The sequence below is a fragment of the Mixophyes fleayi genome, chromosome 7 (assembly GCF_038048845.1).
Source record: "Mixophyes fleayi isolate aMixFle1 chromosome 7, aMixFle1.hap1, whole genome shotgun sequence".
Classification (NCBI taxonomy): Eukaryota; Metazoa; Chordata; class Amphibia; order Anura; family Limnodynastidae; genus Mixophyes; species Mixophyes fleayi.
Window position 1 is genome coordinate 18,379,694 of NC_134408.1, and position 15,538 is coordinate 18,395,231.

At 44.5% G+C, this 15,538-nt stretch overlaps 1 protein-coding gene across 4 annotated transcripts in view; it reads left to right on the top strand.

Annotated features, from left to right (window-relative positions):
* LLGL1 (LLGL scribble cell polarity complex component 1) overlaps positions 1–13,717 on the top strand; it is a 32,888-nt gene extending 19,171 nt beyond the window's left edge. For all 4 annotated transcript variants that reach the window (XM_075179223.1, XM_075179222.1, XM_075179225.1 and 1 more), the window contains exons 6-23: positions 390–552; positions 746–884; positions 1,706–1,760; positions 1,851–2,005; positions 2,184–2,401; positions 3,005–3,072; positions 4,774–4,927; positions 6,718–6,822; positions 7,345–7,637; positions 8,079–8,232; positions 8,513–8,666; positions 8,911–9,194; positions 9,868–10,132; positions 10,229–10,343; positions 10,820–10,908; positions 11,077–11,200; positions 11,735–11,811; positions 12,266–13,717. In XM_075179223.1, the coding sequence (XP_075035324.1) occupies positions 390–552; positions 746–884; positions 1,706–1,760; positions 1,851–2,005; positions 2,184–2,401; positions 3,005–3,072; positions 4,774–4,927; positions 6,718–6,822; positions 7,345–7,637; positions 8,079–8,232; positions 8,513–8,666; positions 8,911–9,194; positions 9,868–10,132; positions 10,229–10,343; positions 10,820–10,908; positions 11,077–11,200; positions 11,735–11,810 (2,611 nt within the window). In that variant the 3' untranslated portion in view covers position 11,811; positions 12,266–13,717. The remainder of the gene's footprint in view (positions 1–389; positions 553–745; positions 885–1,705; positions 1,761–1,850; positions 2,006–2,183; positions 2,402–3,004; positions 3,073–4,773; positions 4,928–6,717; positions 6,823–7,344; positions 7,638–8,078; positions 8,233–8,512; positions 8,667–8,910; positions 9,195–9,867; positions 10,133–10,228; positions 10,344–10,819; positions 10,909–11,076; positions 11,201–11,734; positions 11,812–12,265) is intronic.
* Positions 13,718–15,538: the final 1,821 nt, after the last annotated feature.

Genomic DNA, 15,538 nt, shown 5'->3' on the forward strand with positions numbered 1-15,538 from the left:
GAACAGATTGTATTTCGGAAATTAATAATGTAAACAGTGTACAGCCATGGGTTGTCCTACGGGGTTCCACGTGTAGAATTTGGGCCCCAAATATGACATTTTTAAATGACTGTTCTTCCAGAAGGCACGGTTTAGATGCAGCATTACCTGGAGAGCATACTCTCCAGGTATTGTGAAACTACAAGTCCCAGCATGCTTTGCCAGTAGATAGCCTGCCAACAGCTTGCAGGGTGTGCTGGGACTCGTAGTTCATAACACCTGTAGAGCTACAGGTTGGCTTGGCCTAGTAATTCTGTATGTCAGCTGTGGCGTGTCACTTCCTTAGAAGGTTGGCTCTACTTGTAAGTTTTCTTGTAGCCCAAATCCGGATCTGTGTCTTCTTTTGGCAGCCTCCCGGATGAATACAGATGTGGGAAGGCTCTGGGCCCGGTGGAGTCATTACAACAACACCCAAAGCAGCCGGGGAAGATACTGGTTGGCTACAGCCGGGGTCTGGTGGTTTTATGGGATCGGGTGTCCAGGAAAGTGGAGCATCTCTTCTTGGGGAACCAGGTGACTTGAAGAGTTGAAGGTTTTTTATTTAAATGAAGGCACCTAAAAGTTCCCCTGATCACTTGTTGCACAACAAGCAATCTCTATAATATAATCCATTTTTCAATATTTTCTATTAAGTTGCGCACATCTGTAGAATGTATTTGTGGTTCTGTGTTGTTGTTGTTAAATACTGTTGCCTTTGTCTCTGCAGCAATTGGAGAGTTTGTACTGGGAGAGTAGTGGGACTTCGTTGATCAGCTCTCATAGTGACGGAGGGTACATGGTGTGGGGGGCAGTGAACAACAATTCCCTCTCTACATCGCAGCCGGTGACCTCTACAATACCGTACGGTGAGTCCAGTTTTTATAATGGGTGGAACAGGATCGTTGACCACGGTCGTCATTACTCGGCAGTAGTCCCCTGTGTCTACATTACGAGGACAGAGCTGCTTTAAGTTTAGATATTAAGATACCAAATCTGATGTTTTTTGTGTATTAGGGACTGCTGTCAAATTCTTTGGGTGCTATATCGGGTCATCCCATTAATCATTCATTGCTGGGAAAACCAACCTCATTAGACTGCTTATTTTTACTAATGATTATATTTAGAAGTACAGATCTTACACTGGACTTACACTTAACCTGACAACTTTGGTGGGGGGGGAAATGTTTTCAACAATTGCAAAATGACTCTTATATGTGATTTAATTACAAATGATTTCTCTCAAACTTTTTTTTAAAAAAAGAACCAATCGTTTAAAGAAACACTAGTTACACATTGGTTTAAAAAAGGGGGAAAAAAAAAGAAAGTTTATTTTGTAGAGGTGTATAAATTGGACATGGAAAGTGGTGTCTTTTTGATTTGGTTTGTGTGAACTTAAATTCCTTGTGTCCTCTCTATGAACCATGTATGGAATCTGAGGGAGCAGCAGCCTGTTATCAGGAGGCCAAGTCGTCCACCAAAAAAATCCAAGGCCTTGTGTGTCCTCCTTGCTACAGTATTGGCTGGTGATATATTGTTTTGTGAACTCTGCGGAGCTCCTACAGCCGTACATAACATCAACGCCTCTTGCTGTTTCCACATGTCTGAGATCTCTGTAGCTATATTTTCGGATCTATAGCTTATACAAAACCTCCAATATATTATCCTTTTTTTTTTTTTTTTTCTCTAGGTCCCTTTCCCTGCAAAGCCATCAACAAGATTCAGTGGCACTCCAGCAGCTCCGGGTACGTCTTATTCTTCCACTATTCAGTTGACGCTGAGATATCCTTGTAGACCATTGTTCATTCTGCCTCCCTTACTTGTCGCCGCTCCAGGAATCCCTTCATCATATTCAGCGGGGGCATGCCACGCGCCAGCTATGGGGACCGGCACTGCGTCACCGTCATGCAAGGGAAGACTCTGGTTACCTTGGATTTCACCTCTCGACTCATAGACTTCTTCACCGTGTCCCCCCTCCAGAGTGAAGATGGTATGATCCATCATCTATAAGTTATTTTATATAAATATAGACACCCTAGAAAAGAGACAAACCGTGCACACGCCTCAACATACATGTTGATATCACGAGTAACCGACTACATGAGAAGGGGAATAAATCTGCTCCATTTATTTTAAACATTTTTTTCTTTTCTTGTGGCCCCTTCCAGGTTTGGACAACCCCACAGCTCTGGTGGTCCTAGTGGAAGAAGAACTGGTTGTAATTGACCTACAGACCCCTGGCTGGCCCACCATCCCTTCCCCCTACCTCGCCCCGCTCCACTCCTCCGCCATCACGTGCGCCTATCACATCTCCAATGTTACGCTCAAGCTGTGGGAGCGGATCATTATCGCCGGCGAGCAGCAGAACCCACAGCTCTCCTCCGCGGTAAGAAGGCGCAGGCCGTATGGGCACCTAAAAGCCACTACACACTTTACAACAGTGGTTTCCAAACTTCTGGTTTGGTATCTTAATTTTGGCTTTTGATATTTTAAAGCGCATTAATGTTGGCTGGTCTAGTACCGAGCCTCATGCATTTCTCAGGAGGCCTGCCTGCCGTTGGAAAGCATGGCTCCTCTTGTGCCTGGTCTGTTTACCCTCCCTTAGGATGTAAGCTCGTATGAGCAGGGCCCCCTCCCCTCCTGTCTCCATACCTGTTCTTCCGCTCCGTCTTTACTGCATATGACTAGCCGGAGTTTCTGAAGTATTGGTACTTTTTGTTCATTGTTCTGTATGGTTTCACCCTGTATAGTCTACTGTTAGTACTGTGTGCGGCGCTGCGGATACCTTGTGGAGCCTAACAAATAAATGATGATGATAATAATAATAATAGACGAGGCCGCTCTCAGCTATGGTGTTAAGTCATTGGGAGCTGTAAGACTTGTATAAACGCTGTCTGTTGTATTGCCCTGATGGAGCTGACTGGCTAGATTTTGATAGTTGGTTTATTTCTGTAATTAGAAATCACTGTAACCTCTTTCTGTCCTCCAGAGCTGGCCGATAGATGGTGGAAGAAGTTTGGCTGAAGAGCCGGCACAACGGGGCCTGCTGCTTACTGGGTGAGTTGGCCCAAGAGCTGACTAGTTATTGGCTGTTCTGCAATAAAACAGAACTGTGTAAGGTGTCACGGAAAGGAGCTAGTTTATATGTTTTAGTCCTACAACAAGCACATGTGGTGAGCAGTTGCGTTATAGGGGTTACATCCACCTCTCTAGATTTTTGCCCTTTGACGTTCCCTCTGAGTGCCCGAAATAAATTTTTAGTTAGCCAGCCTTACTTTTTGTATAGCCACGTTCCACCGCAGGTGTCTGCTCCGTTCTAGTTGCTGTTAGTTTAACTGTGACCTGGTATTTCCTTTAAACATGACGCCTATAATTCATAATGTTTAATATGTTCTAGTATCGCTCATATTATGCACCATCAGGGTATAGTATATCCCTAACCAGATATGTCTGAGTAAACAAGCCTGGTTCGGGACGATGGAGTAGTGAAGGCTCTGCAGATGACTAGGGGGTATATTTACTAAACTGCGGGTTTGAAAAAGTGGGGATGTTGCCTATAGCAACCAATCAGATTCTAGCTGTCATTTTGTAGAATGTACTAAATAAGTGATGGCTAGAATCCGATTGGTTGCTATAGGCAACATCTCCACTATTTCAAACCCGCAGTTCAGTCAATATCCCTCTTCGTCTTTTACTAGAACCTGGAAGTATTGCTGTTGTGAATAGTAAAATAATAATCAAAAGGTGATGTATGAGAAAAGTGGATGAGCTCTTTATAAACGGGGTGATGGTGTGAGCAATAGGGACAGTGCTCCAGAGTGCTGATTCTGCGATCACCTACGTACCACTGACGGCTATAACCACCGGCCAAGATTACCTATCCTTAGGATGCTACGGTTCCTGTTACAAGTGTTTTGGATCTGCCTCTGAAATCATGGGCTAGGTCACGTGGTCCCAATGTCTGGATAGAGGAAGCCTTCGCTGTTCTTCTCTAGCAGAGGAGTAACACGACTGACTTGTGTGGGCTCAGCGTCTCTCTAGTATTCATCTGGCGGCCCCGCCAGTAAAAACAGAACAATGAGGGATGAGAAAATTGGAAAAAGAAGATTTTGGGATTCTAGCAAACCCCAGGAGCCGGGAGTGGAGGGCTGGGAGCGCAGAGTGGTGTCAGCGAGGCTCCAGATGTGTGGGGGAGAGGTGAAAGGGGATTTGTGTTACAGGCACTCCCTTACAAGAAGTGTGTGTGTGTGTGTGTGTGTGTGTGTGTGTGTGACATTGTGAGCTGATCCTCTACATAAACAAAATTTATAATCTCATGCATTGAGCCAAACCGTATAAAATATGCTGCAATACACTGGACTTGCTGAGGCATTTCCAGTTACCTCCAACAACACAACAACATTAAGGCTTTGACCCTGTCATTACAGTACATTCTCTTTTTTTTTTTTTTTTTTTTTTTTTTTTTATTTAAGCTTCTAGAATGCTGCTGAGTCTGTTTCCTCTGACGCTTGCATTGAATGGCAGAGTATGATCTGCCAGCCACATAAATTTGCCGAAACAAGTGGCTTGGTATGATAGACGCTTGAATTTGAGACCTAAATGTTATGATTGTTTTATGCAGACTCTTCTGGGTATGGTCAGTACCTGCTGTGTCTGTCGTCCCTCCTTTTTGTGTATATTTTATTGAGTATATTTTGCTAGAACTGAAAGGCTCTGTGGCACTTGGCATTTTTAAAACTTCTCTCCTTTTTCTTCCAGACACGAGGACGGCACGGTGCGGTTCTGGGACGCCTCCGGAGTTGCGCTGCGACCTCTCTACAAACTGGGGACGGCCGCCATCTTCCAAACGGACTGCGACCACAACGATAGCTCGAACCAGAGTGGCGATGAGGACTGGCCGCCTTTCCGCAAGGTACGGGGCGTTCCCATATATCATGTGACTGGCCTGAGGACACTTCGGTAACCTCTGGTACCTCCTCTTTAAGCTGACTTGTGTGTTGGGTCTGAACTGCCAAACTGACCTTTTGGTAAAGGTCCCGAAACGCTTACGTGCGCTGGTTTCGTGGCTCTCTGGGGGGGCCGGGGCAGGTGGCCAGAAAGCTACTCAGCCCTTGGATGAGATCTTTAAGCTTTGTAATGTTTGGCACTTACGAGAATGTTTGGCCGGTGCGTGCTATCAACATCTGGTGAGTATCTTCCCACACGCTTCTCTTCTGTCAGAGACCCTGCTCCACCCTACGGCTTCTTCCCCCTCTTCCTCCTGGGACTTGCAGTTCACGTTTTGTATATCTAGTTTGATGTTCCTGATTGTTCCACTCGCTCCAGCTTGGCCCCAGTTTGTTCTCAGAGGTGCAGTTAAAGTTTTGTGGGTTTTTGCACAACTTGGTCACCTCCTATAACTTGTATTGCTCATTCATGGAACAAGGACAAAGCTGTCATCAGCAAAGTATACATGAATTATGTGTATTCTACAAGAATGTATGAAGTCTGGTTCGTCTTTGATAGACTTGGCCGTAAACAATGAAATCAGAATAGTTTCTGGTGATTTGTGTTTGGAGATACAGCTAGTTTCATACAACGTGGAATATCTGCGAATAGCCGTTCCAGTGTCTTCCCCAACGCAATAGGTCTTCACCACACTGAGTGTATTGCTGATGGACCTCACTCCCCCCCCTCTCTGCTGCGTATGGGATCTCAGGTTATTACATGGACGCCTGTAATTTGGAGGGAAGATCTGTTGACCTTGGTGCCCCCTTAAGAATCTACAACATTATTTTTAAAGCTCCGTTAACGCTCAAATAAGCTGATAGTTTGCGGATGATGGAGTAGGGTAAGTCGCCTTCATGCTACACTTGCTGCAGACGCTGTAATACTTGGGGGGCATAAATTGAGGTCCCTGATTAGAAGGCGCTTCACAAGGGAAAACGAAATCTAGAATTTACTTGGCTATTGACCAGTGTTGGGAATTGATGATTCATAACGCTACTGCTCTAGGATATCTGGTGGTATGATCCGCTATAGTTTTGCTTCCCTGTTCTTCTGAAAAGATCTTTAAGCAAACCAGGAATTCACTGGAAAGGTCCCTAATTAATGGCATAATGTGATGGAGCCTGATGTTGGTTGTCACAGATGGGGAAACAGGATGACTGTCACGTCTCTGACAATAACTGATTACGTCTTGGGACATTCCAAGCCTACAAAAATTTTGCAACAATAGTTTCTGAGTTCTGATAATTCCCCGGTGTTCCACGAAGTGTATATCACAAGAGAACTAATGTGTAGGACAGATTTTCACTATTATAACTTTGTAAAAATAAAATTAAAAAAATTATTTTAATGCTATGTAAATTTTAGCTTTTTTTTTTTTTTTGCAAGTTATTTATTTGTTTTCTTATGAATTTCCGATTCTTCGAACTGTTCCATGTGTTGTCTATGGAGAATTGGCCCCATGAATCTAACGGCTTTAGCAACAGTGACCTCTGCAGGCTGTAAAAAGTAATGCACAACACGTACACAATTCATTAATAACTATCGAACTTCATTTTATATACCAAGAGAATATTTATTTTATATAGCAGATTAAATATAAATGGTTATTTTCACCACATTGCTTTGCAGCGCCTGAATATAAATTTGTGAATTTACTGAATAAACTATATGGCTGCAATATTCATGCATAGGATAATATAATATCCTCCATAGGTGGGATGCTTTGACCCTTATAGTGATGACCCCAGACTGGGCATTCAGAAGATCGCTCTCTGCAAGTACAGCGGAAAAATGGTGGTGGCAGGAACTGCAGGACAGGTAACTGATGAGTGTTGTACATATGGGGGGGGGGGGGGGGGTGTATACCAAATAGTTATGGAAATTCTGATGTCCAAGTCCTGCAAGAACTTAGTTGCAACACAGCGGACACAGAAACGTTGTAGCGCAGGGGTCACGGCAGTAGAAGAATACTGGTACGGCCGTCCTTCAAGTTCCTGAAGGGAAACCTCACCTGACGAAACAATTCTCAACATTTTGTCTTTCATAGGCGTTAGGAGTTCTCTCATGTCTGTTCTGCATTTCCACGTCCATTGATTGGAACTCTAACAAGTATTCTGCCATATTCCATTTCACCACTAGAGGCAGTGTTCCTCTTGCATAACTGCAATGTTGGGTGATATGGAAGCTCCCACTCATTGATAAAACAGGCCCCACCGTGCAATAAGTCTCCGTTTATCACGCAACCTATAGGAGAAACTGTGGATCATTATAAGCCTTAAATTATACTCCTTGGCTGTGCGTTCTCCAAGTGATGACCGTTTCCTCTTTCGCCTGTTCTAGGTTCTCGTAATGGATCTGAGTGATGAGAAATCTGACCACGTGATCAGCGTGGCCACGGTTGACCTCCTACAAGACCGAGAAGGCTTCACGTGGAAAGGGCACGACCGGCTGACCCCGCGGAACGGCTCCCTCTTCTTCCCATCTGGTTTTCAAACGACCATGCTGGTACAGTGCATGCCGCCAGCCGCCGTCACCGCCGTCTCCTTGCACTCGGAGTGGAATCTGGTGGCCTTCGGGACCAGCCACGGCTTTGGGGTCTTTGACTATCATCGGAGAAGCCCCGTGCTGGCAAGGTAAATCCTAATGTCACCTGCTGTTTGTTCATGTCCTTTAAAACTGTCCTTAAAACTGTCCTTCCTGATTCTGTTAATGTTATCGCCTGGGTCCCGTCTCTCTTCTAAACTGCATATTGAGATTGGGTTGCCCTGTCTGCTGTATTCTCTAAGCAGCTTCAATCTCTGCAGGAAAGTGTTACTTCCTGTCATCAATAATGCAGCTTGTTGTCTCTCGGTGCCAGTGTTTATCCTGGGAAGAAGCTAAATGTCGTATCTTGATACATTAAGTGGTTTCATAGTGAAGGATCTTTAAACTAGAAAGTGGTTTGTTCTCCGTATAATGTATCGCTGTGCAGTTGCTTGTTGTGACTAGGCTGGCGCCCCAGGGGATTCTGGTTGTGCGGTTAGCAGTATGTTGCGCTGTGTTGCGGGAGACTAATATCCGTTCTCTAATTTTAGGTGCACCCTGCACCCCAACGACTCTCTGGCTATGGAAGGTCCCCTGTCACGAGTCAAATCATTAAAGAAGTCTCTTAGACAGTCCTTCAGACGAATAAGGAAGAGCCGCGTATCCGGGAAGAAGAGACCAAATCCCACCAACCCAAATAGCCGGGTAGGTAACGTTTCTTTTCTCTATGAATGTTTATATATAAAGTGTATAACTTTTTTTTTTTCTTTTACTCCAAGAAGGATACTCTTCTATTGTATTGATGGTTTTGTTTATGTGTTTTTGTTTTTTTGCTTGTCACACAAGCAGATTTATTGTCCTCTAGTACCTGTCAGGAAAGTGATGACGCTGCTGTGTAGATGTTCAGTTCCAGGCAGATGTTTGCTCAGTTATGAGTTAAGGACCATATTTGTCTTGGCCTCTGATTCTTCTATGTTTTTGGCAGCTCCAAGAGGCAAACGCCCATCTGGCTGAGCAGGCCAGCCCCCACGACCTGGATATAACCCCGGTGCAGCGGAGGATTGAGCCTCGCTCTGCAGACGATTCCTTGTCTGGCGTCGTACGCTGTTTGTATTTTGCTGACACATTCCTACGGGACGGTATGAACCCTTCTCTTAACTCCGTCATGGTTTGGCAGCTGGTGCCTCATTTATTGGTTTTCAGATTTAATACCTATTGGGGAACAATTTAAAAGTATCTGTAAATCCGCTGGTCAAGGTCTTTTGGTACCCTCCCCCCTTAAGATATTTAACCAAACTCCAGTTCAGAACTTGACTTTGGCTCTATCCGTAATCTAAGTGACTATTGGCTGTAATAATTGGCTCCTCATCCCCCTTCACGCAGCTGTCCACCATGGCCCCACAATGTGGGCGGGAACCAACTCTGGCTCCGTGTTTGCGTACGCCCTGGAAGTGCCCTCGAGGGAGAAGTTCTTGGACCGCTCGACGGAGGCCGTTCTGGGGAAGGAGATTCAGCTGATGCATCGAGCTCCAGTGGTTTCAATAGCCGTCCTCGATGGGCGGGGAAACCCTCTCCCAGAACCCTTTGAGGTGTCACGTGACCTGGCGAAAGCACCGGACATGCAGGGGACACACTCTGTGCTCATTGCGTCGGAGGAGCAGTTTAAGGTGAGGCTTAATGTCTGTAGGCTGGAATGTGAGTAATGGTGCAAGTGGAGAATGCAATACACCAATGTACAGTGCACTGTGTTTAAGGGAACCCTAACACAGATCAACCAGGACATGGAGATAACGCATGACTAAGATTAAGTGTGATACAATTGCATACTTGTCTAAAGGTTAGAAGTGTCTTAATGTCCCAGCAGTAAACCATTGTAGGGCTACAAGACAATGCTACACCTTGCTGTCGCTGGTGGTAGCTCTCATCCGTGCCGCTGTCTCAGGGCACTTTAGCTATGGTTGCCAAACTATAAAATTAGCTATCAATAATTGGTCTCAATGGGGTGATGTGTTGGTCACGAACTCAGGGCCACCAAGTTCCCAACTAGGCATCGGTTTAAAGGAAGTAGCTGAACTTTGGTTTCTCTGAGCTCCTCTGGACACTAAACTTGTCATGTGTGAAAGGAGAGGTCTGCTCTCAAGAAACAAACTTGGACAGGACCCAATCTGTCTACTTTATTTGGAAACTATGCCAGATCAGTGTGGCGCAGGTTGTACAAATCAAAAAAATAGCCAGAGGTGGTTGGACATCCAGCATGTAGCTGATCTTCAGTCCTCTAACAGAAGCGTTGCCTTATGGTTCCGCTGCATAAGCTGTGAGTTATTTCTGCTTTTCCTTCAGGTCTTCACCTTGCCCAAAGTCAGCGCAAAAACAAAATTCAAGCTGACTGCCCATGAGGGGTGCCGGGTACGTAAGGTGGCACTGGCCAACTTCACCAGCGTTGCTTCCGACGACTACTCTGAGAACTGCCTGACCTGTCTAACCAACCTGGGAGACATCCACGTGTTCAGCGTGCCCGGGCTGCGGCCCCAGGTGCGCTACGACTGTATCCGCAAGGAGGACATCAGCGGGATTGCGTCGTGTGTCTTCACAAAGTATGGCCAAGGTGAGGCTCGTCTGTGGTCAATGTCATACGTTGTCTGTGTGGACTCCAGTAGATCCTAAACAGGTCTGTGTCATCTCTAATGATTTCTCCTTTCAGGATTCTACCTGATCTCGCCCTCGGAATTTGAAAGGTTTTCTCTCAGTGCCAAAAATATCACCGAGCCGGTGTGTCTGGTGGAATTCGAGAGGCCCCACGACCCTGCGTACCTCAGGTGAGGCACTGTGGTCTTAGTTTTGACTCCTGTGTATTTTGCTTCCACATTCTGCACCCCCAGGTCTTTTGAGTACGTATAGATAAGTGGTGGACAACAAGCGGGCCGCCAGCAGCGCCTTCACCTGCAGCTCCCCCATCCAGCTGCTCCAGATCTTATCAGAATGGAGGCAGCCGGCTGCACAGTGCAGGCAGCTCACATGGCGTAGTTGGCAGGGTTGATGTTTCACCATTACAGTAATAGAAATGACTAATGAATATATAATTCAAACTGTTTAACTACACAGAATTGAGGCAGCCATAGGCCACAGTGTTTTGGAGACCGTCCGTTTTAATGAAATGGACATTTTTATTTTTTTTAAAAATGTGAAATTTCCTGTTTTTCTCTTTATGTAAATAAAAACCTAGCTACAGGCAAAAATACCCCCACATCTTCCATTTTTAGGCAAATGACTTCATTATTTTCTTTTATTTCAGTCACAAGGACTCCTTGTCCCCCAAAAACAACCAGGCCAATGGGACACACGTGCCTAAGGAGGGGGATGGGGACCAATTCATGCCTGAAGGTGAGTATGGTCACTCTGATGGAACTGCATCGTCACTTGCTAAACGAACCCCTATAGCCCCGGATATCTGCCCTGTTGAGGGAAGGGGGTAGGAATTGATTCTTCTGTCCATTGTCCCCGGCTGATCCCGTTCTCCTGGACGTCACCTTTCCTCCTTGTCTTCTGTAGGGAATTCATTCCAGCACACGTCTGCGTTCTCCCCCTCCCCCCTGGACTCGCCCTTGAACAGTACGGACACCACGCTGGACACCACTGGGGACATCACGGTGGAGGATGTGAGGGACCTGCTGGGGTGAGACATATACTACGTGAACCTAGCACAGCATTATAGTGTCATAGGAGTGGATGCAGGACTTTACTATTGTTATTTACTTTTAATACAGACCCCAGATCTGAGGGATTTCTGCAGGGGGCAGTCATCAAATAACACGTGTACACCAGTGAGAGATAGATAGATAGATAAAGATATATATATATATATATATATATATATATATATATATATATATATATATATATATATATATATATATATTTAGTAGTATAACACTAATAAACGCCACATACTGTGTGCTGACTACGTTGTGCCATGTTTGTCAGATAGCTGGTTGTGCTATCAAATTAACTAAACTGCATTTTATGTGTGTTGCACGTTAGGGGAGTGAAGAAAACAAAACACACTTGTGTTTAAATAGACTAGTAAGAGCCTTAAGGTATAATATACATAATATGTATCTGTTCATATCTTATTACAAAAGAAAAATACATAATAAAATAATATAAACTGGCATCGAACAGATTTCATCCTAATTATAATATCTCCTAGGTCCAATGAGGAGTCTGAGAAAAATATGAAGAATTCAGCGGATGAGCCCCGACCCCCAGAGATCCTGATTAAATGAGGTGGGTGATGCATTCTGCTCTCTCTTAGTGCTTGTGTTATGTCTGTCACTGTCCTGTGTTGTATATTGTATTTTGCCTGTTCCCTGTATCCTGACAGTGTGAGATTGCACTCTCTGAATTATGGAGCTTGTGGAGCCACCTAGTGGCAGAACAATGTACTGCTGCTTCATTTTTATCCTAGGAAATCCTGAAAACCACCTCTGTAGATGTGTCCTATACAGTTAAATCTATAGGCATGCCATTAAAAAAAAAAAAAAAGGTGGTGCTATGCGTTGTTGGCTGCTTTCCTTGTGAGCAGCACAGACATAGTAGCTTTTAATGGATATAGAAATTGGCTTACTCTGCTATGCTTAAAGCCTTCAGGATGTGCAGTGTGTGTGTGCGCCGAGTAATACAGGGGCTAGAACTGCTTGTAGCCTGTTTAAAACCGCTTGTGTTCTGTCTCTTTATGCAGGTCGTCCATTTTACTGGAGCCCTTCCTGACCTGATTTAGTGTCCTTGCTGGTTCTGAGCGATGACCTCATTGGACTTTAGAGATTTCACTAAGAGACTGACTGTACACCGATCACCACCAGCTCCCCCAGTCTCTAATATACTGACACCGTACTGCGTTTTACACCCCACAGCGCCTGTCTACCACAAATCCTTCTCCTCCCATACAGATCACCGTGGTGGGGGTCACAGCGCCAGAACAGCGTCTGTCGGACGGCAGCTTGACGACTGGCCGTATTCTGCTTGTCTTTCCTCACATTGAAGAGCATTTTGCTGCCTCCTTCCATAATGTCTACTCCTTACAGCATGCCTGCCACGCTCCAGGATCCGCTGTACCACGGAGTAAGTCGCCTGAATCTTTTTTGCCCAAAATAAAATGTCAAGAAATAATTTGTCACGATGCCCTAAATACATTTCCTGTGCGTTTTTTGAAGAAACTTTTTGCCCAGACTGGACACACTGGCACCCGGGGAAACGGTAACTAACACTTCAGCACTGAACTCTGTGTAGTTTATAGGTAACCTGGGATATTTTAACTGATCACTCCGCTATTTGTCACTGATCCCTCCTGTAAAATTCTGGTGCGGGGGAGGAAGATGGTGTTTCTGGTTAATTTGTATGCAGTTCTTTTTAATCTGTATTATAATTGCTGCTCTATATTCCACTATATCTTTTTTTTTTTTTTGAAGCCAAGCTACAGTCCAACCAACGCTCCATATCTTGCACAAACTACTCAACTCTTTTCTGCATTTGGTAAAAGACAATTAACCCAGCAATAACCTTCTCGTTTTTACAAGTCGCGGCATGTACACTGTGCCTGCTCGAACCCTTGGATCCCGCTTTTAATCTAATTCTGGCTGCGACATCAATGTGAATCTAGGCTCGGCCACAGAACAGGGCTGCGAGTTAGTGTAGTAGCCGAGGACCGCTAATGTTACACAACTGTGAGTGACGGATCCCTGCAGCACTTCAGGGGTTAATCAACTTATATTTTTTTTTTTTGTGCTCATTAGATCTATTTTTGTACGCCTTGCCTTCCATTTCTGAGGCTATTTTTGGTACTGCTTTTCTGTGAATCTTACAATTTGTATTAAAGCACAGGTGAAGAAGAGATGGGGGTCAGGCCTAGGCAATGTGTGACTCCGTAGTAGTTGAAGGGAACCACTGGTCCCAGCATGGCACGGTGAGCTGAGAACATTGGAAGTCACAGGTTGCCTGGTCCCGGGCCGGGGAGGGTGATTTGCTGATCATATCATTGTCTTTGACAAGGTTATCTTTGAAGAATTATCCAGTTTACATGGATTTTAATTTTCTGTTTAGGATGTAATCTTATTTCATTTTTTATTTTTTTTTTGTGTTTGTTTAGCATTTTGTTTAGATATAAAACAGTTTTTATTAAAAAAAAAATAAAGAATATTGTCTGTTTCTTTTTGAGATTCTTATCAAAGTAGAGGCCACCGCTCAGTGTAAAAGAGCATTAGATACATAGGGGGGGGGCTTCAGAGATAATGGGAAAGATTGGGAGAGGGGCCTGGATGGTAAATAGAAGAAATGAAGATTATTGCTGCATTTTACAGATTAAGAATGATCAAAACCGTGGAAGGCGGTTTCTACAGATTCTAACTTCTTATCCGCTATCCTCAGGAGATGTCTATTTACATTGATGCAAAGCTGCTCTGATGATATTTACTTGATATAAAGATGTAACCAAAAAGCAATGTATATGTACACATCAACAGGATTTTGTACATGTGTTTAAATACTTTTCTGTTGATTTTATTGGGGGGGACATTGATGCGGTATAGAGCTTCCCGCGGTCTTTGGCATTTTAAATTTTCTTCACAAAGTCTGGAACTCCCCCCCCCTTCTATATTGCCTCCCTTGAGGGAATTTGGTTATTTTTCTAAACAAACCCCACACAAGAGAATAGAGGAAAGGTGAAGTGAAAATAAGATTTGTGTAAAATAATTTTCTTAATCCACTGTCTGAAAGTGTAGGCAATTTCGTCGGCTATATCTAAGGGTTTAAAAGGGGTGTTGAATGGTTTGCAGCATTCCCAAGTTTAAATCCCAAGGTACCACTGGAGGAACATGCGGAGACTGCGCATGAAGCAGCCCCAGCAAGAACCTCTGCACATCGGGCATCAAAGCAAATGGTCTTTGAAATAAGATTGAAAGAGCAGACCCCTGAACCCTATGCAAATCAGCATCCAGTCCACCCTGTAATAACATAAACAACCTGGGTAATCAAAAAGAAGTAGGACACCGCTTACTGTCGCACCAGGCAATATACGTTCTCTAGACACAATGATAGTTTTTAGCTGGAGCCGGTTTCCGAGCCCGAATCTCAGATAAGCCCTTAGCGTGATGGGTCATGGTTTTGATAGCTACGCTGTTAGAGCCAAGAGCCCTAAACTGAGATTTAAAAACAAAAAAAAACAGTTGTTGAATTAATAGGTCTGGTCGGAGCAGCAGAACTCACAACTGACCCACGTCCCTGGAGAGAATGTGTACCAGGCTTGTCCAATCCGGCGCCACCAGTATGACTGGAACGCCTTCTCTCGTCATCTTCAAGACAATCGGCAGCATGGATGCCAGAGGGAACAGGTAAACTAGGTGTAACGGACATGGCATCTACCAATATTGCCTGAGGATCTCTTGCCCTGGAGCAGAAGAGCTTGACCTTGTGATTCAACCAAGACGCCTTCATGTTGAAATTTGGTTGACCCCACCAGTCCACTAACTCTCAAAACCCTTCCGGATGGAGAGACTATTCGCTGGTCTGAAAACCTGCCTTCTCAGAAAACCCCAATTTTCCACCCCTGGGATGAAAACTGCCATGATGGACTGATCATGATGATCGGCCCACTGAAAGAGAAGGTGAGTAAGGGTCAACTTTTTGGGGTCTGAGGCTTTCTATAATATACTCAAGTTTTTCAGCCTTATAACTCTGGTGTGGTGTATTACTTGCCCTGTTAATAGCTCAAGGTGAGTAGGTGTCAATGTCTATAGCTCTTGGTGGCGCTCTAGCTGGATGTTTGACACTACCAGCTATAAACCACAAGTGCTATAAAGTTCACAGTGTATGGTGTCTACTTGTGCTAGATTTAGTTAGTGGTATGTGAGGGGGAGATAAAAGAATCTAAGTAGCAACAGCTCTGGATGGTTGTAGCCCCAGGTGGACTTTTTGTTGAGAGCTGTTATTTACTAAACTGCTGGTTTGAAAAAGTGGGAGA